This window comes from Scatophagus argus, chromosome 12 (assembly GCF_020382885.2).
Source record: "Scatophagus argus isolate fScaArg1 chromosome 12, fScaArg1.pri, whole genome shotgun sequence".
NCBI classification, from domain to species: Eukaryota; Metazoa; Chordata; class Actinopteri; family Scatophagidae; genus Scatophagus; species Scatophagus argus.
In genome coordinates, this window is record NC_058504.1 from 6939701 (window position 1) to 6966288 (window position 26588).

Here is a 26588-nt window from a genome sequence, read left to right on the forward strand (position 1 = left end):
TCACTATGCTTAAAGGCACAAATCAATGTTCCAGCTAAAAACAAGACTAAATATAAACAAGGAAGCAGTTGTAATGAGAAGAATTAAAAACACATAATTGCCGAATTGATTTACAGGCTTTTTGGTTAAAAAAAAAAAAAAAAAAAAAAGGCTTTTGAACATTAGACCGAAACTAATTGAGAGGTATTAATGTGTCCTGGTGCTTTTGACTACATCAGTAACCTAAGGACAGAAGTAAAGCAGGCCTATATTCAGTTCAGTATAGAAACAATAAATGCTGTTCGGTCAGCTTTTAATGAACACATTGATTGGCTAAAATGGTTCTGTGATAACTGTATAAAGCATTGCTGCTGCTGCTTTTCATCTTACATTTTGCTTTTGATAAGAGAGATGACTTTTTTTGCCTGATTGCTTCGAACAATTATGGTCTTATGGAGCTTTGGGGTTTGCAGCAGAGCAGAGATTGGCTGCAAAGAGAAGGCTAGTTAAGTGAACTGTAAAAAAACAAGCAGAGAGCTTTTTCTCGCCCTGCAGGATCCTCATGCAAGCTGCATCGTCAGCTTTACCTGGTCCACAGCTTTCATTCACTCTCTCATTGTTAGAATGTGTCGAGATGAACTAGCTGTGTATACCAAAACATACCTCTTTCAGTAAATGGCAGGTCATTATGAGAGACCGCTGTGTCTGCCAGCTGTCTGACTGCTGGTTTTTGTGTATTTATATGTAACATTTTGGCTTTCTGTTTGCTTTCAAGATGAAGGAGCTCTGGTGAGAGCAGCACGAAACCTTGGCTTTGTGTTTTCTGGTAGAACCCCAGACAGCGTCATTGTGGAAATGGTAAGAGGAACAAGAAGAATTTAATGAAAGGCATGCAGGCTATTGTAGTGATGGATGGAACCACTTATTCTTGAATCTTAATATCATGATGGTTGGTATGACTAACAAACTTATCAGACTGCTCCCATGCTGACGCGTGTGATATTAGCTTATTTATTAAAGGAAAGAGTCAACATCTTGGCAGATATGCTTATTTGGAAACAAAATCTCCAAATTCAAATTTCCCAATTAGCAGCTAGGCGATTTGTGAACTCATCACACCTGGCCAAGAGATAGTTCATCACATAACGCCGCTTTAAAAAAAGCGAACGAGTTGTTTTCACGCTTTCGTGCTGATGACGACGAACTTTGGAGGTGCTGGCAGATTTTGTTATGTCGTTTGGATAGATCCAGCTATCCATCTGTTTCCACTCTTTATGCTGATTGCTGACTCTATCATACAGCAGAGCGGTACGTGTCTTCTCATGCAACTCTTGACATGGAAGCTAATAAGCACAATGTGGAGCTGTTGCTTTAATAATATTACACATCCAAATAACTTGTTCCATGAAGATGTTGTGACTCTCTGATCTGTAGAAATTTTCTTGGCAGTAGCTAAATAATTAATTTGCTTTTTTTTTTTAATTTCCTCACATGTTCCAAATCAGACATTAAGCTAAAACTAGCACGCATAATGAAAGAGAAAGCAGCCTTTTGCATTCACGTGGGCCACAGTGAAGGGAAATGGCGACTGTCACGTTGGCTTTTGTTATATCCGAGGCCGATGCGGTGTGTGTCCTCTCTGAAACTCGGGTCACACATCCTGTTGTTGCCTTAATTCGCTATCCTGATGATTGCACTCATAGAGGCTGTGAACGAAAGGCCAGAACCATTTTCACTTTTTTCTCTTCTACTGGAAACATCTTGTATCCAGGATGTTGCCATTTTTATAACCTTTATTGGGCCTTGTAAAGCTCTCAGTATCTATTTAATCACTCTGTCTTGTCCCTAGCAGTCTCTACAATTAAGGAAGTTAATTGAATTTTACCTTGTTATTCTCCCTCCATCAGCTCAGCGCAGGCAACTGATAAACACATTTAAAGTGCAATTAAGGCCGATTTGAGAAGGGTGGCAGGGCTGACTTGTGCTACTTAAGTTGTCTCAGAGGATGGCTGAGGTTGAGAAGTGTCCTTTTTGAGTCTTTTAACCCGTCTGTGTCTTTGGATTTAGCTCGGAACAGAGGAGAAATACGAACTGCTTCATGTGCTGGAATTTACAAGGTAAACTACATTATTATTTTCATTAGTTGTTTTGTGTACAGCTGTTGTTGTTGTCCATAATGGCATTAGGACATCATATATTACTGTATTTGCAGTATGAATCTCTAAAGAATTATGTGATATCAGAATTTATTATCTTCTTTTTACCCCTAAGATTTGTACTAATTAACTGCATGAGCTAGGTGTCTTGTCTTGTTACCTCCCTCTGTGATTTCTAATTTCAGCAGATGTATGCTGGCTCAAACAGTACTTGATAATTTGCTGCAACATCTTGTAATGTGTTATCTCTCACTTGCTTTTTCTCATTATCCCACCTTCTCTCTCTCTCTCTCTCTCTCTCTCTCTCTCGCTTTTTTCTTTCACAGTGCGAGGAAGAGGATGTCAGTCATCATGCGCACCCCATCTGGGAAGATCCGCCTCTACTGCAAAGGAGCTGTGAGTGTCTGTCTCTCTCCATGGCAACACATGACAGCCCATCACCATCTTGGTCACACGTATTCTAATGCCTCTCCCTAACCTCCCCACAATGCCTCTCACTCTTGTCAGGAAATCTTTACAATGAACAACAGGAAAAAGGCCAAATCGTCATATTTTGCACGAGTTTCTCTGGAAAATAAGGTTATGCCAACAGGAAGGCACTCCGTGTGCTTAGCTGGCTTTGTCAGGCTTATCAAAGCTTAAGGTTTAGTAACAATTTTACACAGTGAGGGTTATCATTCAACATTTTTTTTTTATACACAGAAAGACAAGTACACCAAACAAATGTGCCATTTTGCTTTTTTCTTTTAGCAGGTTTGTTGCACGTATTTTATTGTCTAACATTTTATTTTAGTTTCACGCAGTATGTGGTCAATAGTAATCAAATAATAAGCTGGTTTGGTGCTTATGTTTTTTGTATTAAAACACATTACTCACAGAATGAGTTATTATTTAGAGGGATGGAACCGCATTAGTCACATGTTAATTCACTCCCCTGTAATTGTGTTTGATTATTTCAGTAGAAAAGTCCGAGTATAGACGGAGTGCAACATAAATGGCTGGATCCAACTGAAGAACTCCCATTCGCCCAAGTCTGGGATGTTCCTTCCTTTCCTCCCTCTCTGGGTATCGATAAACAATGAGTGTTTGTTTCTCACAGGACACAGTGATCTATGACCGTTTGGCAGACAGCTCTAGGTACAAGGAGATCACGTTGAAGCACCTGGAACAGTTTGCCACAGAGGGTGAGTGGACAAACATCGCCCCCTGTCTGCCAAAAGTAACATGTTTTGGGATGCTTCTCATGCACACCATTCAGCAACAACAATGAAACCCCTGACAGATGAAGTGAATAATATTAATCATATGTTTACCATGCAGTGTTCAGGGAACAAGGGAAATCACATGGAACCTGGTGGCCCCGTCTTAGGGTCCTGTGCATTGAGAGTGGGGCCACCAGGCGGGAGGGTGGATTCAGTTTATTCCAGTGCATCTCGATCAGGTTGGGATCCAGGCAGTCTGAGGGGGATTTCGTCTGCCATGTTTAGGTGGGTGGTGTGTGTCACAGAACATCCACATGATTGCCAGAAGCAAGGGTTTCCCCGCAGAACATTGCATTGTAAACAGATGATCAATTTTAGTCTCTTCACCTGTGGTTTTAGTGTTGTGGCTGATTGGTGCATGTGCTCCTCTTATTACTGTTTCTTAATTGTCAGTGCCACTGCTCAGTCAACAATTGGGGCAGAAGAAGCAGTTTTCTTTTCATGCATGAGAACTTACCCTCATATGTCATTATTTGATGAAAAGTAAAACCCTTATATGAATATTGTTAGAGATGAACAAAATGCATCAGAAACTCTTCTTTGTGCTCTGTGTTCATACTGCCCCCTTGTGAGACACCAGCAAAATGGGACACTGGGTATACACTATATGATCAAAAGTATTGGGACATACTCCTGATTATTCAGCTCAGGTATTTCCCACAGGTGTATGTAATCAGACATTTAGCCATGCAGTCTGCATTTGCAAGGATTTGTGAAAACGGTGTGTCGTTCTGAAGAGCTCAGTGAGTTCAGGTGTGATGCTGTGATTGGATGCCACCTTTGCAATAAATCAGTTCATGAAATTTCACAAAGCAAAGTCCATAAAGACGTGGTTGGCCCTCACAGAGCCCTGACCTCAACCGCATCAAACACCTTTGGGTTGAACTGGAATGGAGATTGTGAGCTGGGCCTTTTGGTCCAACGTCAGTGCCTGACAAACAAATGCTCTGCTGCATGAATGAGCTAAAATTCCCACAGAAACACTCCAACATGTTGTGGAAAGCCTTCACAGAAGAGTGGAGGATGTTATAGCTGCAATGAGATGTCACTAAAATCCCATTACTTTTGTTCATATAGTTTATTTAATGTAGACTAAATATAGCATTTCTGCCGTATTGTGAAGATCCTCTGTAATTTGGTGAAGACTGAATAAAATATAACTCCCTTTGTCTTTCTTACCTTTCTTACTGTTAACTACATAATTGATCGCTCTTAATTCTTGTAATAGCATTGGATCTAAAAGGGGTTTTAATTCTAGTCAGATATTTTGACTTCTAACATATATATGTAGTTCACATGAATTACAGACATAATTACTAATGCACACATTATGTCCATGTTACTAGGTTTTTGGGAAAGGCATTATATTCTGCACAGAGATTAATAATTGCCATCTGTTATCCACAGCCAGCTGTTAATAAGTCACCCTTATATAATAAGTTTATATTAACAAGATGATAAGGTACGCTTTTACCAACAAATAATACCACAGTATAAAACATTGTAGTTAGCTTCCATACATTGCGTGTTGTGTACATGGCAACCTTCCATCCAGTTCTTTCAAAAGTTCAGGATGAATGCAATGAAAAATATATAGAATTTAATTATTGCTTCTCTTGTATTTGAATTAACTCAGCTGTTTGAGGTGTGTGAGGACGTCACCAACAGTTTGGCTGTACAGATATATCTGAATGGCACACTTAACAACTAACTGAAGGCTCAATGTAGTCAGCAAATACAGGTTTTGAAATGGAAATGGTGAGAAGTCATGACATTTGATCTTTTTCTCTGCCAGGGCTGCGCACTCTGTGCTTTGCGGTTGCAGATGTCAGTGAGTCGTCCTATCAGCAGTGGCTGGAGATCCACCACAGAGCCTCCACCTCTCTGCAGAACCGAGCCCTGAAACTGGAGGAGAGCTACGAACTCATAGAGAAGGTGAAATGTGTTTGTGTGGTATCCGTTTCTGATGCCATGACTGCCTGCTATGTTCCCTGGATTTGTGCTTTTGCCAGGTAGTCCTGCCATCAGACATCTCATAATGGCATGCAGTGAGCTTAGCAAGTGAGCGGCAATTTTTTAGTGTCTGATTCCATGGTGCATTTATTGAGTGTACAAGGTTTCATACAAAACATTTGTTGACCGACTTCTTCACATTTCAGTCTGGGCACACAATCAAGGCCCCAAGTGTGACAAATGGGGCTAGTGTGATGTGAAAATGTTCCAAACTGTGTATCTGTTTGAGAGAGATTCAAGGTTTTACCAGCAGGTAGAGTTGGTTTCCTGTGAGGTGGGTCTATGTGGAAGCACTAGTCAAACACAGGAAGCCACAGTCGTAAATCAACCATTTGGCATGTTCTTCGTGGCTGCTCCTGGCTGCCCAAAACAAATGGAGGCAATCAATCATGAAAAAAAACATAAAAGCTTTCAGCAAGGAAAATGTAACATGCATTGCTTAATGGGCAGGGTTTGGCATTGATGCCGCCGGGGCTCGAGGTTCATTGCTCCTCAGGGCCACTCATACTTAAAAGTGCACACAATGACGCCACATGGGGGCGCAATGGAGTCACAAAGAAATTTAAGAGACGGAGGCGCTCCACCACTGTGTGAGATCAGTTGAAGTTAGTCCTTCATGTCACCTGTCAAACAAAAACGCACAGGTCTAATTATGAACTGTGCAAGACGATGAGATGAACTCCATATAGATCAGCCTAGATAGGAACTACTTAATAATTTAACTTTATTCATTTCTTATTGTGTTCTTTATTGAGAAGCCATTGTACTATTTTGATACTTATTGCTGCAATTGATTATTATTCTCAATTGTTATTGATGATTTCCATCAATTTTACAATAATATGCTTTAGAAAATAGTTCATAGCTTTTATTGTGCCTGAAATAATCCTTTGACAAAATGACTGTTGCATATCACTCTGTTCTGTAATATGTACATGTAAAGTGAACTGCTCCAGTCTCTGGAGGAAACCATTCTAATCACCTTTACTGATTTGTTGAAGTTTAGATTAATTATATCAGTGAACTACCTGAAACAGGACAGAAATTTCCAGGAAAACCTTCAAGAGGCCAGTATTAAAAGCGACAGAAACATCCTGTTCTCTACACTGCAGCACCGGATTGCAGGGATAGAACTACTTTTCTTACACTTTAGGAGAGGAGTATAATGACGCTCCACAGCGACTGGTGAACTCAGAGGTGTAGCAGCCGCTCTCTCAGCGCTTCATGGACGCTCAGCTTCAAATACAATCTCCTAAATTATAATTAATCCACTGACACCACACAGAATCTACCAGCAGTAGCTGATGTTGTGGTCCCACCCTGGCTTGGGGGCTGAAATCCTGATCCAAAGAGGTTCGTGTCATAATCCTCAAAGAGTGCATTTAACACCAACCACAGGAACAGCTCACGTCAAAAAGGCGAATGAGGACTCATCAGGTAAAGTCATGTTCTTCCCCAGGCACAGTTTTCCATGCTGTGTGCTTCCTGGTGATTAGAGAGGACAGAGGTACAGATGTACAGGCAGCAGGGCTCAGGTCACAACTTTGAGAGTTTCCCCTGCCTTTTCCTGCTGGCTCCTGTCTCCCCTCCACCCCTGGGTCTTGTCAAATCTTTGACCCTGTTATGGCCCCAAATGAGCCCGCCGCCAGCCCCAAAAAACCGCCAAGGTTCCTGGGAAAAACACAGACAGGATTTTGTGGCCATTCTTGTGTGGAAGAGGTAGTGTCTATAAATGCACACACGCACAGAGAGAGGCATAGTAGCATATCCAATACCCCTAAAAGCCTATTGTGGTTTTTCTGGGCGATAAACAAGAGCGGCTGGTGAGAGGAAAAAACACGACCGAATGAGTGACACAACCCTGACTTACATGTTTCTCTGACACATGACGTTTTAAAGGCCTCCCTCTGCTAAGCCACTTACTGACTTTTTGTCTGTCTTTCCCTCATTTTGGGAGCAGAACCTGCAGCTGCTGGGGGCCACAGCCATAGAGGACAAGCTCCAGGATAAGGTGCCGGAGACCATTGAGACTCTGATGAAGGCAGACATCAAGATCTGGATCCTGACGGGCGACAAACAGGAAACGGCAATTAATATTGGTAAGACTCAGGGAGTGTGCATCGGCTCTGGCTCTGATGCGTGTCATTCAAGTGTCCATTTCATCACAGAAATTATTTTTTGTAATGCCAACAATGGTAAAACCAGTCGTATGCAGTTAGATTTTCCCATCGTTTCTTCTACATGGAGGTCAAAACTCAAAGTGACTGAGACCTGGAGGTAGTTGGTGTTCAGTGTGGTGCTGACCTGGAGGCTTGAATCTGCTTTCTCAACTCAAAGTGCTGTCTATTCACACACTTTGCCTCCCTGTTGCCCATACTTTTTAAATAAAAGCAACACTTAAGCTTGAATCTCAGTGCTGCTACCGGTTGTCAAATAGCAAAGGCAGCTGGACTTGCGAAGATGTGGACCAACAGATGGGCCTTTGTAAGATCACATACTGGACTTGAATCAATAAAATCTATTGGATCTAAAGGGGCAGTCAAGAGATTTTTGCATTGCACTTTTATAAAGTTGGGAGACTCACAAGAGAAATAAAGCTGCAGAAGCTGAGATGTCTCGACTTGTGTTATGTATTTATACTTTAGAAATCGTCCAGCTTGTGCACTCAGGCTCAAACCGGATGGAAAGTCGCTGGTGTTGTGATAAATTGTATGCCAAGCTCTTACAGGTGCTGCAGCAATCCTGTGGTTATTCCTCACCCAGCAAAGCAAGCTGAATGCTTCAATGTCACATATCGAAGGCATCTGTTGCAGAATGCTACATGACGTATGAGCGCGCTGCACACGCGTGAAATAGGTAACATGAATATATATACACAAAGAGGCGGCTCCCCCTAGAGGTTTTTGCCTTGCAGATGTTATCAGAAAGGTGCATGACTAACATTTCTATTTCAGTTTCCTTAATTGGCACTGGAATTACTTCTCTTAGATGTGGCTAAATATTACAAATGGATCAATCTTGAATACAGCCAGGGTTTAAAAAATAGATATGAAAAGTGCCTCCATTTGTGGTTTTACCTACCACTGAGGCCTGACTGAATCAGCCCTCTGTGCCCACTGTGCCCATGAGGGAGATCTGCAGAAGCACACGCTGACTGGAAGTATTTTTACGAGTCTGCTACTTGACTAAGTCGCTCTGTAAAATCTCTACTCAATATTGACTTTGTTTTTTAACTGTTTTCCTCTCAGAAAGGTGACTCCCATTGACAACATTAATGATGCACCTTTTTGACGTATTGGACTGGTGGATTTAGCCGATCACATTTAGACATTCTTACATTTTGTAGTGGCCTCAACCATTCAAATGTGACTCTTGGAACAGAATATTAGGAAGCTGGAAGTTATGTTTACTTACTTTTCACACACTTATGAGATTGAAGCATTTCAGATCTGTTTGATCCAAAGCTGTGAGACCTGTGATTGTTTCAGTTTGTTCCCAATCCTCAGCTGTCGTGACATAATGTGCAGCAATTACTCTGACACCACGTGTGCGTGTGTGCTTGACTGCCTGAGGAAAGAGAAATGTTTTCACTGGGACGCTCTCCCAGCACTGTGAGCTGTTTGAGTTTAAATGTACGTGATGCTTAGAGAGGAAGAACAAGAATCAGCTTTATTGACAGTATATATATTTTTACATACACACACCAAATTCGTCTTCTGCATTTGACCCATCCTTAGTTGAACACACACATGCAACACCCAGCAAATTACATGCAGTGAAACACACACAGGAGCAGTGGGCTGCATCAAGCGCCCGGGGGAGCATATTGGGGGCTTAAGTGCCTTGCTCAAGGGCACATCAGCCAGCTAATCGGGGGGAGCAATTTTTTCGCATGAATCACTCCACCACGCCCAAATTTTTCCGGTGGGGGAATCGAACTGGCGACCCTCCGATCACAAGCCGCTTCTCCAACCTCTAGGCCACGGCTGCCTTAGAACGGGTCAGAGCCAGAATTCAGTGAAAGGAAAAATGCCCGCTGCTCAGCTTGTCACTGCTCACTTTACTGCAGGTATCGCAGATTAGAAGCATGTAAACAATTCTGTGTTCCTTTTGGGTGCATCATCTGCTTAAGCAGAGAGACAAGAGAGAGTAAACACGCCGCCGTATCCGCCTAAAAAAACATAAGCCCCCGCGATATCTGATATCCCACCTACTTCGCTACGTTCAGCCATTCATTTCAACCCGCCGTTCTTTCCATCCTCCCTCTGTAGTCAGACTTTGTGTTTTTACAGTAATTGTTGCTCCCTTTGCAACATTTGAGATTACCGTGACTTGAGTGTCCCTGTTACACATTCCTCAGGTCCTGCGGGAACAGTGTTTAGTTCCGCCTGAGATGGAGAAAGGCCAGGAATTCAGCTTTCTCTGGTGAAAAAAAAAAAAAAACAACAAAAAAACCTCCAGCATTTTGGCCACAGTGAAATGAGCTGAAGGTAAACACATTAAGCGGAAGGCCTGTGGCAGGAATCGACATGAGAGGGAAGGCAGTAGACTCTCTGTGTTGAGATGGAGGAACATTTTTCTCACATTGGCAAATTTTTGGACATTTGCACCTTTCACTTATGAAAACAATCTGCCAGTCCCAAACCCCGTTTGGTTTTTGACTCTGGAGGTGAAACCCTCTCATTTCCTCATGCAAAGTCCCTCCTCTGTGTGTTCTGTGTGCAGGCACTATTGTGTTTGACTGTGACTGCGTGTTTTTGTGTTATGTGCATAATCTTATCTCGGTTCCACTCACACAAGTGCCACCCATGCATTCACACAACTTGGGCTTTGTGGTAACCCCCTTTAAAAAAAAAATAAAATAAAAACTAAAATCTCTTTCCAGACAGAAGTAAAGTGTCGAAGCCCACAAATATTCATGTGGTTATGCCACAGATGGCAGCCTTTTTTATGTAGCCACAGCTTTAAACTGAAGGCTTCAGTCTCAGTTCCTAAAACATTTCTGTTTTCCCCAATGGGAGGCTCCCGCTACCACCTTACTGGTGACCCTGAGCATCTGTCCCAGCCAAGAGCTGAGGGGAACGCTCCCCAGAGAGCCATGTTGGGTAACTCAGAGTTGTAACTGCCTATTAAAACAGGAAACTGACAAACTCTTGTAAACCAAACTCATTAGTCATGTCCCGAGACACTGGCTCGAAGCTGTAACATTTTAATTGGTGTCCCTTTAAATGCTGTAGTGTCCCTTATTTGTTTGATTGTTTAATTTTCTTCTGTGTTTGTTTTTGATCTCTTTGTGAGGACATGCGTGTTTTGGCCCTAAGCCAATAAGTTGTCAAACTGAAGGAGTTTGTTAAAGATAAAGTAAACTGCAGCTTTGATGCTTAACATGTATGATAATCCATTCAACATTTCCTGCCTGTCTGCGTGCTTGTTTTCCAGTCTTTTCCGGTTAAATAAATGATAGGTGTATAACTTCTATTATCTTCTTTGCTTTCTTCATGCAGGACATTCCTGCAAACTGCTGACCAAGAACATGGGCATGCTCGTGATCAATGAAGAGACTCTTGATGTGAGTATTTAGCATTTTGCTTCCACAGATTGCAAGATGCTGTTTTGTACAGAACCTCACCAAATCACGTAAAGCACAACACTGTTTCACAAAATGTTTTACTAAGACTCCTAACTTTTGTAATACACACGTGATGCTTATTTTTCTTGGGTCATTCATTCAATTTAATCCTGATTTAATTATCCTGATTTAATTAATTATAATACAGGAGTTTTATATGCCTACATGGGAAATTATGTGCACTTTGTGTGCACCCAAGTTAAAACAGTTACAGAGAAAATTTTTAAATGCTTTCACTGAACTTGAGGATAAAAATATGACATCATGAGGACATCCCTAAGCCTGATAATCCCCTCACCTCATCACCCAATCTTATGGAAAAAAAAATCTGTCTCAAGACTGAAAGGCTGAGGCTACAGGGAGCCTTCAACACTCACTCACAGCCACCACACATCCCAAATCTGCCTTTAACATCTGCAAGGCACCCAGCAGAGATGTCTGTTGACCCCCCGGCAGGAGAGCCTTGTCTGTTGTTTCTGAGATTGAAAAGGGCAAGTCCCTACACTTCCAGCATGGAGAAAGCCGAGCAGAGGAGCCGCAGATGGCAGAGAAACTCGACTTGGTTTAGTTTGTCTAACAAGAAGGGGTGAATGGTGAGAAGAAGTGAATGAAGGAGGGAAAATCAGCAGGGGTGGGTGGGGTGTTTTACGGGTGATGACGGACGGCCTTCACCCTGTCAGCCAGTCGCTGAGCATGATAAATGAAGTTGAGGTAGAGGCTTGGGGTTGGTGCCTTCATTTAGCACACGGACCGGCTCTTTGAAATGTCAGCTCCGATTCTCCTGTGGTTGAGCAGATGCTTACATAAGGCAGTTTGTTAAAACGCAAAGGCAGAAACCTCTCCACCAAGACTGAGGAGGCACAGTGAAGCAGGGCTGCTGATTCTGAGGGCTCTTGTGCTGCAAAAGAGAGTAATTGGAGCATGCCTTCCCTCTTTGCTGTGTTTAGAAATGCTTATCAACAGGGTGACAAAGTTTTAGGCATCTTCTGTGCTAAATCTCACACAAAGTGAAATTCCCAAAGTGAAATAAGGTTTCTAAGGAAGGGTTATAACAACTTTGTCTTCAAGGCAGCATGTTTATGCTGCATGAATATATTAATCTTTATCAAGTAGAGTCAATGATTGATGGGGCTTATTGTTTTCTTTGTTATTTGTTTGTATTTTGGTTACCTGAAAATGGTGAAAACACATTTTAGAAAAGTGCAAAATTATATTTGTCCAGTCCAGACAAATATAATTTTCTGTTCTGTTCGTGTTCTTTGTGTGAAATGAATGTCAGAGAGGTATATGTCCCTGCATTTCTAATTAAGGTGTTGGGTCTCTTTTTTTTGAGTGTCTGTGAATCAAAGACAGATGATGACATTACTTCCATACAAATGTCCAGATTCCACATCATGAGTGTCACGTCCTGTTGGTTATGTCAACAATGGAGCTCAGTCTTTATGGGAAGCTCTTGTGGATTTCTGAATGGACACCACATACACATTCCAAAACCAAACACTAGCTGGTCACATAGGCTAAACTGGTCATCATAGCCATAACAAAGAGACTTTAGGAGGAGACATGTAGCATTAGTGCTAAAATTCCTCAGTCGAAATTAGGGGGGAAATGGCCGCCCCACTTGAGGAAACTGTAAACTTTACTTATCACACTATGTGATGAATAGATTGTGGCCCAAATGGAGCCAATTCAGTCTTCTACAGATGGTAGACTGGCTTATAGAAAACACACACACACACACACACACACTCATGCTGAGATGTCCTCTAAAATCACTCCTCTAAAATCACTCTGTTAACTGAGATGGAGATGCTTTCTTTTTTGGCCATGTGGTGGAATATAGATATCACAACTTATGCCTTTTCTGACATTCACTTTTCTCTCTCTCTCTCTCTCTCTCTCTCTCTCTCTCTCACACACACACACACACACACACACCAGCCTACGCACTGCTCACCATCTCGTGCTGTTTTACAGAGTCCGTCGGGGATGTTTAAGTCCTGGCAGCTGCTTTCTGCTTGTATCCTCTTGCTCAGTTTCTCTCCTCTGTTAATCCATCATCTCAGTGCGTGTCTCTCACTCTCCTTCTCTCTCTTGTTTTGTGAAAAGTAAAGCCCCTTTCTCCAAATATTTCCTTTAAGCTGGGGTTTCAGAGTGTTGTTATGCCAAGCAAACGTTGCCTGCTCCCACCGGTACAATCTGAGTGCCTTGACATATCTGACCTCGACACAAGGCCAGACCCCTCCTTCCCTCACTACTGCCAACGGCCACCATTTTTCAATGATTACAGCTGTTTGAGCATCTGCTCACATTGTAGCTTTGCTTTTTGTCTGTCCATTTAGGTCTGTCTTTGTCCTTTTTTTTAAAAACCCATTTAACTGTTTGCACCTGTGCATTTTCTGAAAACTGCTACACCACTGCTAAGCATTTGTGACAAGAAGTGCCTCTATTATACTTTTGTACATTTGAAGCAGGTGATTTTAAAATTACTTTTTACTATTTTTTTTTTTTCTGACATTTAGTACCGTCCTTTAGGAATAAATACTCACGGAAATTGTTTTTTATCTCCTAATTGTTTCACCATCTGGAAGATGATTGAATGATGAATACAAGGATGATCTCACCACTCCATCCATCCAGTCCACAAGCTCCTGTAGCAGGACAGTTAATCCCCGTGTCAGTCGCATATTGATGGATTTTCATCATCACTCATCATCATAGCCGTATATGCTGTATAAGCACACATGACCCATTCTCAGAACTTGTCTAACTTGTCACCTCATAGTGGAGCTGTGAGTGTAATAAGCATGGAAAACATAATAAATATCTAAACTATGAAGAGCAGCTGCAGTGCAGCAATTTGGGATTCGCAAGAAGTGTGGACAGATCTGTCTCATCTTTAACACTGACGTGAATTAGAGAACAGGCGAACATTTAGAATCTAAAAGAAAAAAAATATCTTCTTAATATGAATGTCACTTTGATGTTGCATCGCAAACTGTAGCGACACGAGCAATGAAAACCAATTTAGTGCACAAATAGTGTTTCATTAGTGTGCATTACGCAAACAGCCAGGAAGACCTTTATTGTACATCCAACTGTAGTAGATGAAATGTAAATCTTAAAGAATGATACAGTACGGCATCTTACTGTTGTTTAGTACCAAGCATTCCAGTTGTCAGTTTATCTCATCTCAAAACCCTGGCAAATAAAAAAGAAAGTTAAAGCTAACAAAAATGTTCCAGAAGTTGGTTTTTCCTGAAAACATTGTTTTTCCTTCCAAACTTCAAAACCCAGTAACTTCTTTGGGACTGAGACCAAACAATCCAAAGACGTTGAAAAGGGAAAAAGCAGAAAAAGAAAAATGCTGATGTGCAGTCTTGTTTGTAATGAACCACGAAAATGTTGCTAATGACGCGCGGGATATATTTTCATACACTTTATCATTGTGTGGTGATTTGACATCATAAAACATATCAAATCACTTTTTAAACATATTAAACTGTTTTTCATCAATGCTTATAAGCAGTCGGTTAATTTTGTCAGGATAACAGATGGTAATGTTATAATAGTTGTATGATTTTTCTGTACCTTTTAACAAATTGGCAAATGTTTTTAAAAAGAAACCATCTCAACTAACTTTACTGACTAAATTAATTAATCGTAATCACTTTGAGCAGTAGATAACTGAAAACTGATCCTCTGGGTCGAAAACAGATAAAAGAATATTATCTAATAACAGTGCGTATCTCCTGTAGCAACTATTGGCTTGAATTATAATGAATAATTAGGCTACCTAAGCTAACATTCATGATATTTTCCTTCACACAGAGGACAAGGGAAACGCTGAGCCACCACTGTGGAATGCTGGGAGATGCCCTGTACAAGGAAAACGACTTTGCTCTCATTATTGACGGGAAGACGCTCAAATACGCCCTCACATTCGGAGTGCGACAGTACTTCCTGGACCTCGCCCTGTCCTGTAAAGCTGTCATATGCTGCAGGTAAGATTTATTCCTGGAACGATGAAATAAACCTGAGACAATAAATTCCACTCACCAAAGTAAAAGAATGAACATGATGTCAATTACCAAATCTATTTTGGCACTTGAAAATAAAGTTACTTAGAATAATAAAATAACCTGTTGGAATAAATTAAGCGTTTAAACTCTTGCATACAGTACAGTGTACTGCTCACAAGGTGAGGTCATGCTCTTGCACCCACTTCAGTGCAGTACATCAAAAAGTATCCCAAAATGTATGTGAAGATTTCCAAAGGAGAAATTTTCTGACCGTGATTACTATTAGCAAGACAAGAGGGATGGTGAGGCATTCAGGTACGGCCGTAGCTAAAGGCAGGTTGATTAAAGCTCTTGTATTGTAAATTTCAATAAGTAGCAAAAATTGCTTATCACAAAATCACGTAACTCATGCAAGTGTAATTAAATTGCTTGTGTTGTCAGATACAATAATATGAAAGTGATAGAACCAGCTACCTGATGTGAAGCCAGAAGTAAGCTCTGTTGGAAATATTTGCTTAAAACACTTTGAACACTTTGAATCACAATTGAATCTATGGTTAAACTACTGAGTATTCCATCTTCACCACAAAGGTCATTGGGTGTTTTTATGGCAATAGTTTGAAAAGTGTGTAAGTTATAAATTTAAATGGCAACCCTCAACGTTATGCATGTACACTGTTGACCTGCCCAGACCACATAAATAATAGGAAGTACTTAAGTACTCATGCAACCATGACGGGGTCTGCGCCCAGAAGTCAGCACCATGTTTTCAGAACAACAGCAAACCTTATGACTCAGTGCATTACGTCAAATTTTTATTTATTTTTCCCTCCACCTCTGCCTACCTTTGCCTTGTGCACACATTCGTGCAGGCACGAAGAAACATCAGAAGATGAATGAGGCCTCTTAAAGCACAGAGAACATAAACATTAACAGCTTCACAGCTTAAGAGAGACATGGAGGTTGTGACATCATCTCTGGAGACTCTCTGTACTGTACACTACCCATAAACCTCTGCTGCACTAAGAGGAAGCGCCTGTGTAGGAGGCTACAGACCTTGCTGTCAGCAAGGGCATAAAGTCAAGTTTGAAGTCTTAGAAGAGCTGCAGAATTTGTCTCAACCATCACTGAATGATTGACCAGTAAGAAAGCTTTTAAAACTCTACTGTTGGCGTGTTGAGTACCCTCTTTGAAATTTCCACAATTGATTACAACATTACAAAGAGGAATTACAGTGTTTTTATTATTCACCACCTGTAACAGAACGCATTTAAATCATCACTGGCACAACGGACTGGTTTTATAAAAGACATAATTAGTTAAATAGTGATCGCTTTTGTGTAGTCAAGGAGTTTCCATTGATCCTAGTATAAATACACGTGTATCTGGTGACATAAACAAGAAAATATCCAAACGCCGAGCATCACGTGGCGTTAAATCGGTCGTTAAGCTGTCAGTCTGCTTCAGTGGCTGGAGATTTGAGCCGGTGCGAACAACAACAGCCTCATTCAGTTTACGTGATTCAGTTTTGTAAGACAAGAACATAAATCCCTCCCAAAGGAGGTGAACACTTTTACCATAGACAGATGTATGTTTCCTCCTACGCACAGTGTGTCACCAACTGTCTTGACCATGAAGAACCTCACCTTCCTTCACACATTCATCTCATCGAACCAGAAGAAGTTCCTCGTGCTGCAGCAGAGACATGATCCTTCACTGGCTTCCCACCATAAAACGATGCCTGTCAACACCCAGTCTATCCCAGTAGCCCTGCTGCTGGGAATTAAATGTAGTCTTTACCAGTCTTAGTCACACGAGCCTCAGCTTTTTTATAACCACCACAATTTTACTTCCCAATAAGGTGGGAAATAGAATTTCCTGGGCAAGACAGTTTTGAGTATTTTTATTTTCTCACATCTACTTTTGTCCTCTCCACTGCATATTGTCTATTGATTTATTGTCGTAACACCAACTTTACAAAGACTGATTTTGTGTGTTATTCTCTGTGCTTCTCCTTCGTTTTAGAGTGTCTCCTCTTCAGAAGTCAGAGGTGGTGGAGATGGTAAAGAAGCAGGTGAAGGTGATCACACTGGCCATCGGGGATGGTGCTAACGACGTGGGAATGATCCAGACAGCTCATGTCGGCGTGGGAATCTCAGGCAATGAAGGCCTGCAGGCAGCAAACTCCTCCGACTACTCTATTGCCCAGGTGAGCACCGTGACACCATGTGACAAGTGAACAGTGTGTAAAGTGTAAACTTTGCCAGTTTTTCTTTCAATTAGACTGCATAAATTAAGGCTAACTTAGACCGCCCGATGCATTCTCATTTGTAGTCAGAGAGAAAATGATGCCAATACAATTAAGCCTCACTTAACTGCTGATAGCATTCAGACTAGATTGACAAAAGACAAGCTTCAAGATTTACATAGCTGAATGACGTAAAATAAACACCTGTGATCATTTTATCTTGTCATTCAGTTGTTTCTGTTGGAACAAATGTGTTTACTTTGAAGCCGCAGGTGCGTGCCTTCGATCTTGCAGCGGTGCAGTAATATCCGTGCCCATTTCTGTCGTCTAAAAATCCAGATTCTACAAATTGTCAGTCCTGTCTTTGTCTCCTCAAGTGTAATACGTGTTAGTGATAGCTTGGCACATTGTTCTGAGTAACAATAGCTCATATGTCTGCTAGGGCATTAGCTTATACAGTGAAGTAGTAACACCTGTAAACCAGGCATCTCGTGACACCCAACTCCAGACATAACTGCACAGAAACAGATCCAGGCAAAATGCTACTTCAGTACATGTTTATCCAGTAACCAGTTTGTCTTGAAACTCTGCATTGATATGGGATACCCATATGCAACAAAAGCCACAAAGCTCGTCTATCATGGCTCTGCATGGCTCTGTTTCTGCACAGCACGCCACTCGGTACATCATGTTTCTATTACAGCCACAGGGCTTGAGAGTATGAGGAACCAATAGTTGACTAAAACACAGTGCACTCTCTGTGCTTCAGTATGCATTTACCATCCAAGAGACCTGGCTTTGGCTTAAGTGCCCCCTTCAATTGGCATGACATGTAAATGTGTATGTCTTTCAAAGACAGGTGGCCTCTTATAATCCATTTAGGTTGTGTCTCGACATCAAATTAAATTACACCTCCAGACCTTGAGTGGTGTTTTCCATATATTGGCGTAACGGTACATTAACTGTGGACTTAATTTGTGGACTGCAAACTGAAATCAATCCTTGGAAGTTGTGTAACTTGTTTTTCTATTCCCATACGTGATTTATATTAATGTGTTGGCGTATCTGATGAGCTCCTTGGTGCTGTAGATTATAAGCTAGTTTTGAAGATTTAATACTTGAAAGCTCAGAGTTATCTGTGTGCAGAGTGAAGAGGCTTTGGGCCGAGGCACCTCTGCTCTCTGTCTGTCATCAGCTCAGGGCTGCGTTAACTGATGTTTGATCCGACCATTCGAGGGGTCAGACAAACTGTGGGCCGACACTGTGCTGTCATTTCAACAAAGAATATTGCGGTAATGCTGAAAAACAAGGAGGCCTTCAAATAAACAAAACTGCGTTTTAATCTTACTCGTCTTACCCCCAGCTCTGATTTCTGAGACATTTTACGAACGTTTCCTTCTGTCAGATGGGAAAGGGAGGATGCAGTGCAGATTGTGTGCTTTGTTTTGGTCATTTACTGGGAATTAGATGGAGCACTTCTCTGAAAGTTCTGCTCCAGTGTAATCACACTTGTCAGCCAGGAACAGCACTGAAATTGTAAGTTCACCACAGGCACTAAATAGTGGTATAATTATAAAGCCATTTAACTATTATGCTGAGCCTACGGAGACCAATAACCTCATTATGAACCTCCTCCATTTTCAACAACATTAAAGCTCAGTCTCTCTTTGTTTGACTTGAAATTTCTGGAATGTGTTAGTGAGAGCTTTGGCTACAATGCCTCATCAGTCCTCTCTGCTGGGGGATGACAAAATGCTGCTGCTTTCTTTAATCTTCAAGTTCCTGCTGTAACTGCTTTAGTGTTCCAGCACTGATCACTGATTATGAGGAACCATTAGACAGTGTGCAAGCACTGTACACAGACCCTCGCTATTCATTCATCTTGTCGTTTTCCTTCTTTCATTTGCTTCCCTCCCACACAGTTCAAATACTTAAAGAATCTGTTGCTTGTCCATGGAGCCTGGAATTACAACCGTGTAGCCAAGTGTATCCTGTACTGTTTCTACAAGAATATTGTCCTGTACATCATTGAGGTAAGTCTCACACGGTAGCTCTCAAGAGTGACAGCCACACGGTGAAGCAGATCTGAATGCAAAGTGTTGAGTTTATTCCACACTTGATTAGGTAAAGAGGCAAAGATTTCCGTGGGTTTCCATGTTTGTATTTCTGTTGACTGGCCCTCCACATTAGCTGCCAGTTTGTGCAGCTCCTGGGTGGATGGTTTGAGTTTTGACATAGTTGGAAAGAATATATACAAACAGACACACACACACACACACACACACACACACACACACACACAGAGTAATGAAAGCAAACCTACATCTATTTAACTGGAAGTCTGCCTCACCAGGGTATTAATCCACAGAGTGCATCTGAACAGCGATGAAACGCAGTCATTTCATAGCAAAGCTGCCCATTTCTTTTTTCCCCTTCCCTGGGGTTACAAGATGGTAACTTTTACTATTTTACACTGGGCTCATAGAAGATGCAAATATGTACAAACACGGGGCACACCGAAACAATAAAGTGTCGAATGCTTTTTCACAAGTGGGCAACAGCAAAATAATGTGGTAATTATCACATCCCTTTTCTCATTACCAGTGTATGATAATATTTACTTATGTATTCAGTATAGCAAAATTAAAAAAGGTTTACTTCTTGTTCTGTTTAGATAACTGGTTTTCTTTTTTCGGGAGTAAAATCCTGAAAGGTAGAAAGATTAAATGCTCTCACCAGTTTAGGATCCCATGATTTGACAGGTGATTTTCCAATATTAAACTTCATTCACTTGACTTTAAAACTGGGAACTGGGAGTTTTGTCAACATAAAATTGAGACAAGATGTTAAAACATTTGACCTTTACTTGTACTCAACCCTGTGATAATTAAAGTTGTACTGCACTAACGATCCAGGAATATTTACTTTGGATGGAAAATCGTGAGAAGGTACTGAATGCTGCTCATAGCCTCCCACCTCCACTCCTTGTATATGAGTGGACGCTGGTTAGGAATGTTCACACATGTTCACATGTCGATCTGATGGCGTGCGGTAGGTTTGATGGCATTTGACAGATACCAGACTCAGAACACGATTGCAGGTTCGGAGCTAAGACCAAGAATGACCAGACAGGTTAAGTGCTTCCTATCAGCAGCAGCTTTATCATCGGGAGTGCTCAGATGTTTTGATCTATCGGCCATGCGCTTGTCTGACACAAGTAGCTACCTTAGCTTTGCATCTTCTGAAAAGTCTAAATTCGAAGTCAGTAGTGAGTGTTTGATCACACTTTGTCCCATAGTGCATGTCAGGAAGTTTGAATGGAGACACTGCTGTACTGTATGTTATCTACTTATCTTGCAAAGTTGGTGCCATTGCATGTACTTTGTAAGAAGCAACTTCATTGTGAAGTTTTGTGAAAGAAGACAATTTGGAGAGTGTTCCCTGGCCATCCTTTGCAGTGACCAAATAAGGATTAGCCACATACGGTACTTTTAAATTATCATCACCACATAACCTGTCATGGACACCTTAAAATTCTTTTATTGTTCATCCTCTTTCTCTGACACTTGACCTTTGATCCCCTATTTCATCCTTATTCTAGTTTATACACCATGGAGAATCCATAGACCACATTTTACATTCCAGCATGTCTGCGTCTGTCTCGCTTTGACCTGAAGAATTTGCTCCTTAAGTCCAGAAGAACTGGCACAACTTCTAATGTATATATTACGCAAATTCAAGACCATAAAAGTTTGTCTTTTATTCTGTTTTTTTTCTCTCTGCCCTTTACTTTAATCATAATCCACAATCACATCCAAACTGGTAAAAAACCTTTTTCCTGACATTGCTTATCCCTCTTTTTGTCTGTGTGTGTCCAACTATAGCTCCTCTTTGAAACACACCAGGTCTCTTTTCAAAGCAGGACTTTTCATACAGCTGGGACATAACATCTGTGGTTCAGTCTGCAGGCCAAGCTTCTTTCTAGCACACCTTTTGTTGATCTCTGAAAACATAACTCCCCCTCCCCCACGTGCTACACTGCTTCAGGGGAATAAAGTAGATAATAGGGCATTTCTTCACTCTTTAGCTGCTTCAGTATTTCAGATGTCCTTGTTTTGTAAGACCCTGACATCTAACACACAAGCAACCCCCGGGTATGAGTAAAAGCTGCATTTGTTGCACTAATAGGTTTACTTTTGTGCTTGCATGTTTTTCTCGTCGACTCCCAGACTACATTGCATGCAGACAATCAAGGATTGTTACGGGAATTTTAACTTTTTTTGTTCACAGTACCATTGTCTGGTACAGGGTGTGCTGCAATTTGAATGCCAGGACTGTGGGACTCTTTTCATCTTTCTCTTTCTGGGTCTTTGGGTTCTTTTTAAGAGATGTAGAATACAAGGATGAAGGCTTCTGCAGTTATTGTGAAAGATGTGAATGTGAGTGCAACTTGGTTTGAGGCTCTTGGAACAGTTGTGTGGTCATTCAGGATTTTCTGAGGGTTAATTGTGAGTCAGAAAGTAAGACTGTCACTCCCAGTGGATGATTGACTGACAGCTGGAACTACTTCACAGCGTTTCTTTTGGCTTTCCCCCCGCTGTTGATTATGGTGGCATTCCTTTTCCTCATCAGTTGGAGAGTAGTTTAAGCATTTTCACACTTGAAACATGACTGTCTGTTTGATCAAAGAAGGCGGTTTTAATAATGTAAAAAAAATTATTTAACAATCCCACCCGGTGCCTAACGAACTTTAAGTAGAATCCATAACTCCTGCTTTGTTACAAATTACACTATTAGCTAAAAAACAACAGTGAAAAGCATTGAATGCAGCCACATTCAAGCTAGGAGGCCTTTCCAAAGGAAGCCATAGTAACGTAATTCAAATTGTCGATCCAGCTGGCCACTCATGTTTGATTGACACATTGCCAGGGTGCTACAGAGGGGGCTGATGGACAAGTGGCATTTATGAGGCAATTACATGAAAGCTCATTCACTGCGGCTCAGTGTAGTCACAGGCGGCTCGGGGTTTCAGAGCAAAGCTTGCCGACTATTGCATGCTGAATGAAACCGCAGAAGCCGTGCCTGGCATTGTAAAACAGCTTGTATTTGTAACTCCACATATTTGCAGAATATTTATCAGCTCTCTCTATGTCCCTCTTTATTCTTGGCTTGCTTTGTGTTGAGTTTCATTCAGTTATGCAGTACTAAGCTTAAGAGTCCCAGGACTCGCATTGCTGGGGACAAATGTCATATCCCCCCCCCCCTCAAGTCCAACCCATAGCCACTTTTAGACAAGGCCTGCAGAGCAGCTTTGAGCTTTGGAATCAACGATTTTCGATTCGTTGATGAATATGCAAGAAGTCTTCTTATCAGCTAGTTTCTTCCCAGTCCCCCTTTTCTCAACTCCCGCTTCCCTGCATTACTGTTTTTCATGATGTGCAGTCGGGGAGAGAGGCCAGCCACACCCCTCCGCTGAGTGGCACTCAATGAGGAGAAGAAAAGGGGAAGAAAAATCCTGCCTAGTACTTCCCCTAATGAGCAAATCAATGCATCTGTCCCTCAAGAGACGCGAGAGGAAGAAAGAGAGAGAAGCTATTGGGACCCCAAGGACCAGGCCAAAACACTCACACAGAAGAAGTTACCACATACTATGAATAGGAGGCTTTTTTAATTTAGCACAACAATATATCAGCCCAGAGCCTCTCATTGGGCAGAGCTGTAATTAATTCAGCAGTTTGACCTACCCGCCAGCCTCTCTTTACCGTTGCGTGAGTAACGCTAATCGTTGAACCTACCTCATGGCTTGGGCTTCACCTACACATAACCCTCTAGAAACAGCAGATGAATGTATTTTCGACAAACTAAGACCCAGAACCCTTAAAACTATTTTTGTAGTGCCAACAGATGTACTGTGCACCTTGTGATTCTTGTGGTGACAGAGCCACATGGTCCCAGATGGGCCGAACATCCCACACGAATTTGAAAACAAGCCCCCTCTTATAAAAGAAACAATATCATGGTAGAGTGCACCTGATGGACTGGCGGGTGGGATCTGTGATTGGTGGGTGTGGCTGAAAGGGGAGGTGAGGAGCAGGGTCTGGGGGCACACACATGAACACAGGCTTCGTCTATAGGCACCACCCCCCACCCCCATCACTACCAAGGCAATGAAGAGGGGGTAAGCACTAGAGTGACAGACATTTGTTTTCATGCATACTCTTACGTGATTAAATGGGAAGGGCCACTGGCAGATTGGTATTGGTCGTGTAGACAGTGGTAGTAGTGAGTGGGGCCCTTAAATAGGCTTTGTCCCAATCTGAGAATTTGTAGCAATTCATGCCTTCATAATGAAGTTAAACGAAGCGAGGAAATGCTTGGTTGGCTGTGGCCAGAACACTCCTGATGTTCTCCTGACAGATTTGGTGTGAGCAAGTGCCAATTCTGGACCACAAAGTGTCGAGTTGTAACACTCTGATTCACTGTCAGTATTCAGGCAGTTTTTCTCCAGGATGTGTCAGACAAATGTGCTTTACAAAAAATCCCTGCATGTCATTTTTTTCCTACTATATACTGTATTTTAACTACTCTTCTTGCGAGAATGTATTTCCTCTCAAATGGCTAGCTTGATCAGAGATGCATTCTATTGTTCACATAAGTATGACTAATCAAGATATGGTGATAAGCCTCATCTCCACCCAGCATATGGTTTGAATTACCTCTGTCTGCCTTTCCTGACACAGTATACCCAAGTCTCCATCATTCAAACTCTTGCGGCCTTGACTCTACCCTCGTAACTAACCTCATCTGTCAGCCGCTTGTCTTCAGGTAGATCAAGGAGGGAAACAGAGGGCTTGATAAATGTTTGTACATAATCCAGTGATGAATCCAGTTGACAATTTGCATTATGGAGGTGGTATCCGGAGGTCTAGGCTTTCCCACTGTCATTCATTTGTCTGGTCTGTTGTGGCCTCTTGCTTTTTAGAACCAAGCTAACTTAGACGAATTACATGTTGATCACAGGTCAGCACATCAAACAAATTTCCATTAGTTTAAAGCTCTTTTTTAAGCTTTTTTAAAAGGAAACATTTATTTTTCCTGCTGTGCTCCCAAAATAACTATTATTGGGAGATGTATCGCCCATGCCATAATTGTAAAGATATATAGCAGGAGCTGTTCACAATGTAAGATTAATAACTAATGTAAGAGACCCTGCTGAGTCTCTCTTGTCATGAGACAGTGAAGAATGTTGTGTGACGGAAAAATGTATTGTTAGTCTATGATGAGAGTGAGTCTTTCTCAAATCTGATAACTGCAACCACTGACCCTCACAATCACTAATGGAAAGCATATACTGAAAGGGCAATTTGAAAGACTGCAGAGATTTAATGTTTTCATCAGCTAGTTTGAGTGAAGCCTACAGTATCAAATTCATGACTAAATGCCTTACTGATTAAAGTGACAGTGATGGGGAAATGTGAGTATTTTGGACCTGTCATCTTGGTTTGCCGTTGAAAATGACAAACTCATGAATATAAATGGTATTATAAATCTGTGATTTTTATTGGACTGCTTGCACTTTGATTGCTCTCTGTACTTTTTTGCTGTTCTTACTCTTTCTTTATGTCATTTTGTCTGCCATAGATCTGGTTTGCGTTCGTCAATGGATTTTCAGGCCAGATCCTCTTTGAGCGCTGGTGCATCGGCTTGTACAATGTGGTGAGTGTTAATAAAAATAACTTTCTAAAGAGGCCACTTTACTACTTTACCCCATCGCTCTCTGACACAGAACTGGTTTGTGGTGGTGCCCTGTAAACCGATCCCCTTATTGTGTCACTATGTCATCAACATCTTGAAAATTTTCTCCTTTATTTATGTTCTGCTGTCAAGTCCATAATCCCTCTGTGCCCTGAACTATGTATTGAATACGAAAGAACAACAGCTTTTCTTCAGTGTTGTTAGCAAGGGCAGCTATGTTTTAATGATAAAAAGAATAGGAAGAATGGAGCAGCAACTGAGCTGGCTGCTGGTGTAGAGAATCCCTCAGGGATCTATAATGGGACCACTCCTAATGAACTCGTATTTCATATCTGTCATGAATTAATTAGAAGAAAAAGTGCATCTGCAACTCTGATTGTTAATACATATGCCTCGAAGCCCATGAGGAGTTAATATGTAACTTATAACTGTTTTTTAAACTCAACTCCTTTCAATAAACAAATATGAATGAGACAAGTGTGACGTGAAGTTTCTTCACATTCTTGATCGTCCTCGAATGGAAGTCATTTATGGGAGTGACGCTCTGTGAAGTGAGACGAACATTTCCTTGGCCCCGCATTCGTTTCATAACCTAAGAACCAGTACTGTATTGGGGGTAGGGAAGAGGGTTCGGTCTTTCACTTTATCTAAAACTTGGGAATTCCTCCGACTCAGTGGGAGTCTGTCTGAGGCAGTGGGCTGAATCCACCCTCAATGGAGATCTTCCTGAGACTGGCTCTGAATAAGAAAGGAGCCCAGTGGAGCATGTCCTGTGGCCCACTGGTCCAGCAGACTGAGGCCTGCAGACTCCCACTCCAGATGGGCCTACAGGGAACTCACACCAACTGACCCGCTGAGCCCCCCCAGCCACACAATACCATCACTCTTCTCTCAGCAGCTGCTATACAGAACAACATTACAACACCGCTAAGAAATTACACTTAAGCTAGGCTCTAATACCTGCTTCTTAGTCAAGAGCATCGCAGATGTTCACTGGAGATGAGTTTTGCATATGAACAGACTTGAAGCATGACAAAATAAGAATAACACTGAAGGGTTTCAAGGTCAGTAGTCAACAATGTGAAGTGAAGAATGGGTTGAACAAAATGAAGCAAATTCCTCTATAAACGTAACATGTAAAGATGGTGGCAAAGGTGAAAACAGGCGTCCATAAGTTTTAATAGACATCGCATTCAGCTACACAGTGCATATGCAGTAGTTCAGTGAAGTTTTCAGTTAGCACAAATACTGTATTTTAGATTTGATCAGCCTGATCAAAAAGGAAATGCAAACTAACCCATTAGATGATAGTCATCTTTTTGTCATTTTTAAATTTTGTGTGTGAGCCACGCTGTTCATTTAAACTATGAATTCAGTAATTACAATAACTCAAAGGTGTAGGTTACTGGCTTTTGCAAACTGCTGAGTTGTAAATCAGAGTTGCCAATGGACAACATGAGATGTGGTTGATGACTTTAAAAAAAAAAAAAAAAAATAGCATGTCGACCTTATGAGTTGAGATCA

The 26588-nt window shown here is 41.5% G+C and overlaps 1 protein-coding gene across 8 annotated transcripts in view; it reads left to right on the forward strand.

The window, feature by feature from the left end:
- The window catches only part of atp8a1 (ATPase phospholipid transporting 8A1), a 96780-nt gene that overhangs the window by 48880 nt on the left and 21312 nt on the right, over positions 1 to 26588 (forward strand). For all 8 annotated transcript variants that reach the window (XR_006844855.1, XM_046405783.1, XM_046405784.1 and 5 more), the window contains 11 exons: positions 755 to 837; positions 2047 to 2096; positions 2462 to 2531; positions 3235 to 3319; positions 5193 to 5332; positions 7371 to 7509; positions 10915 to 10979; positions 14871 to 15043; positions 17087 to 17270; positions 19232 to 19342; positions 24951 to 25025. Coding sequence is in view for 7 of the 8 variants with exons in the window: in XM_046405783.1 (XP_046261739.1) it covers positions 755 to 837; positions 2047 to 2096; positions 2462 to 2531; positions 3235 to 3319; positions 5193 to 5332; positions 7371 to 7509; positions 10915 to 10979; positions 14871 to 15043; positions 17087 to 17270; positions 19232 to 19342; positions 24951 to 25025 (1175 nt within the window). In the remaining variant the exon portion in view is untranslated. The remainder of the gene's footprint in view (positions 1 to 754; positions 838 to 2046; positions 2097 to 2461; positions 2532 to 3234; positions 3320 to 5192; positions 5333 to 7370; positions 7510 to 10914; positions 10980 to 14870; positions 15044 to 17086; positions 17271 to 19231; positions 19343 to 24950; positions 25026 to 26588) is intronic.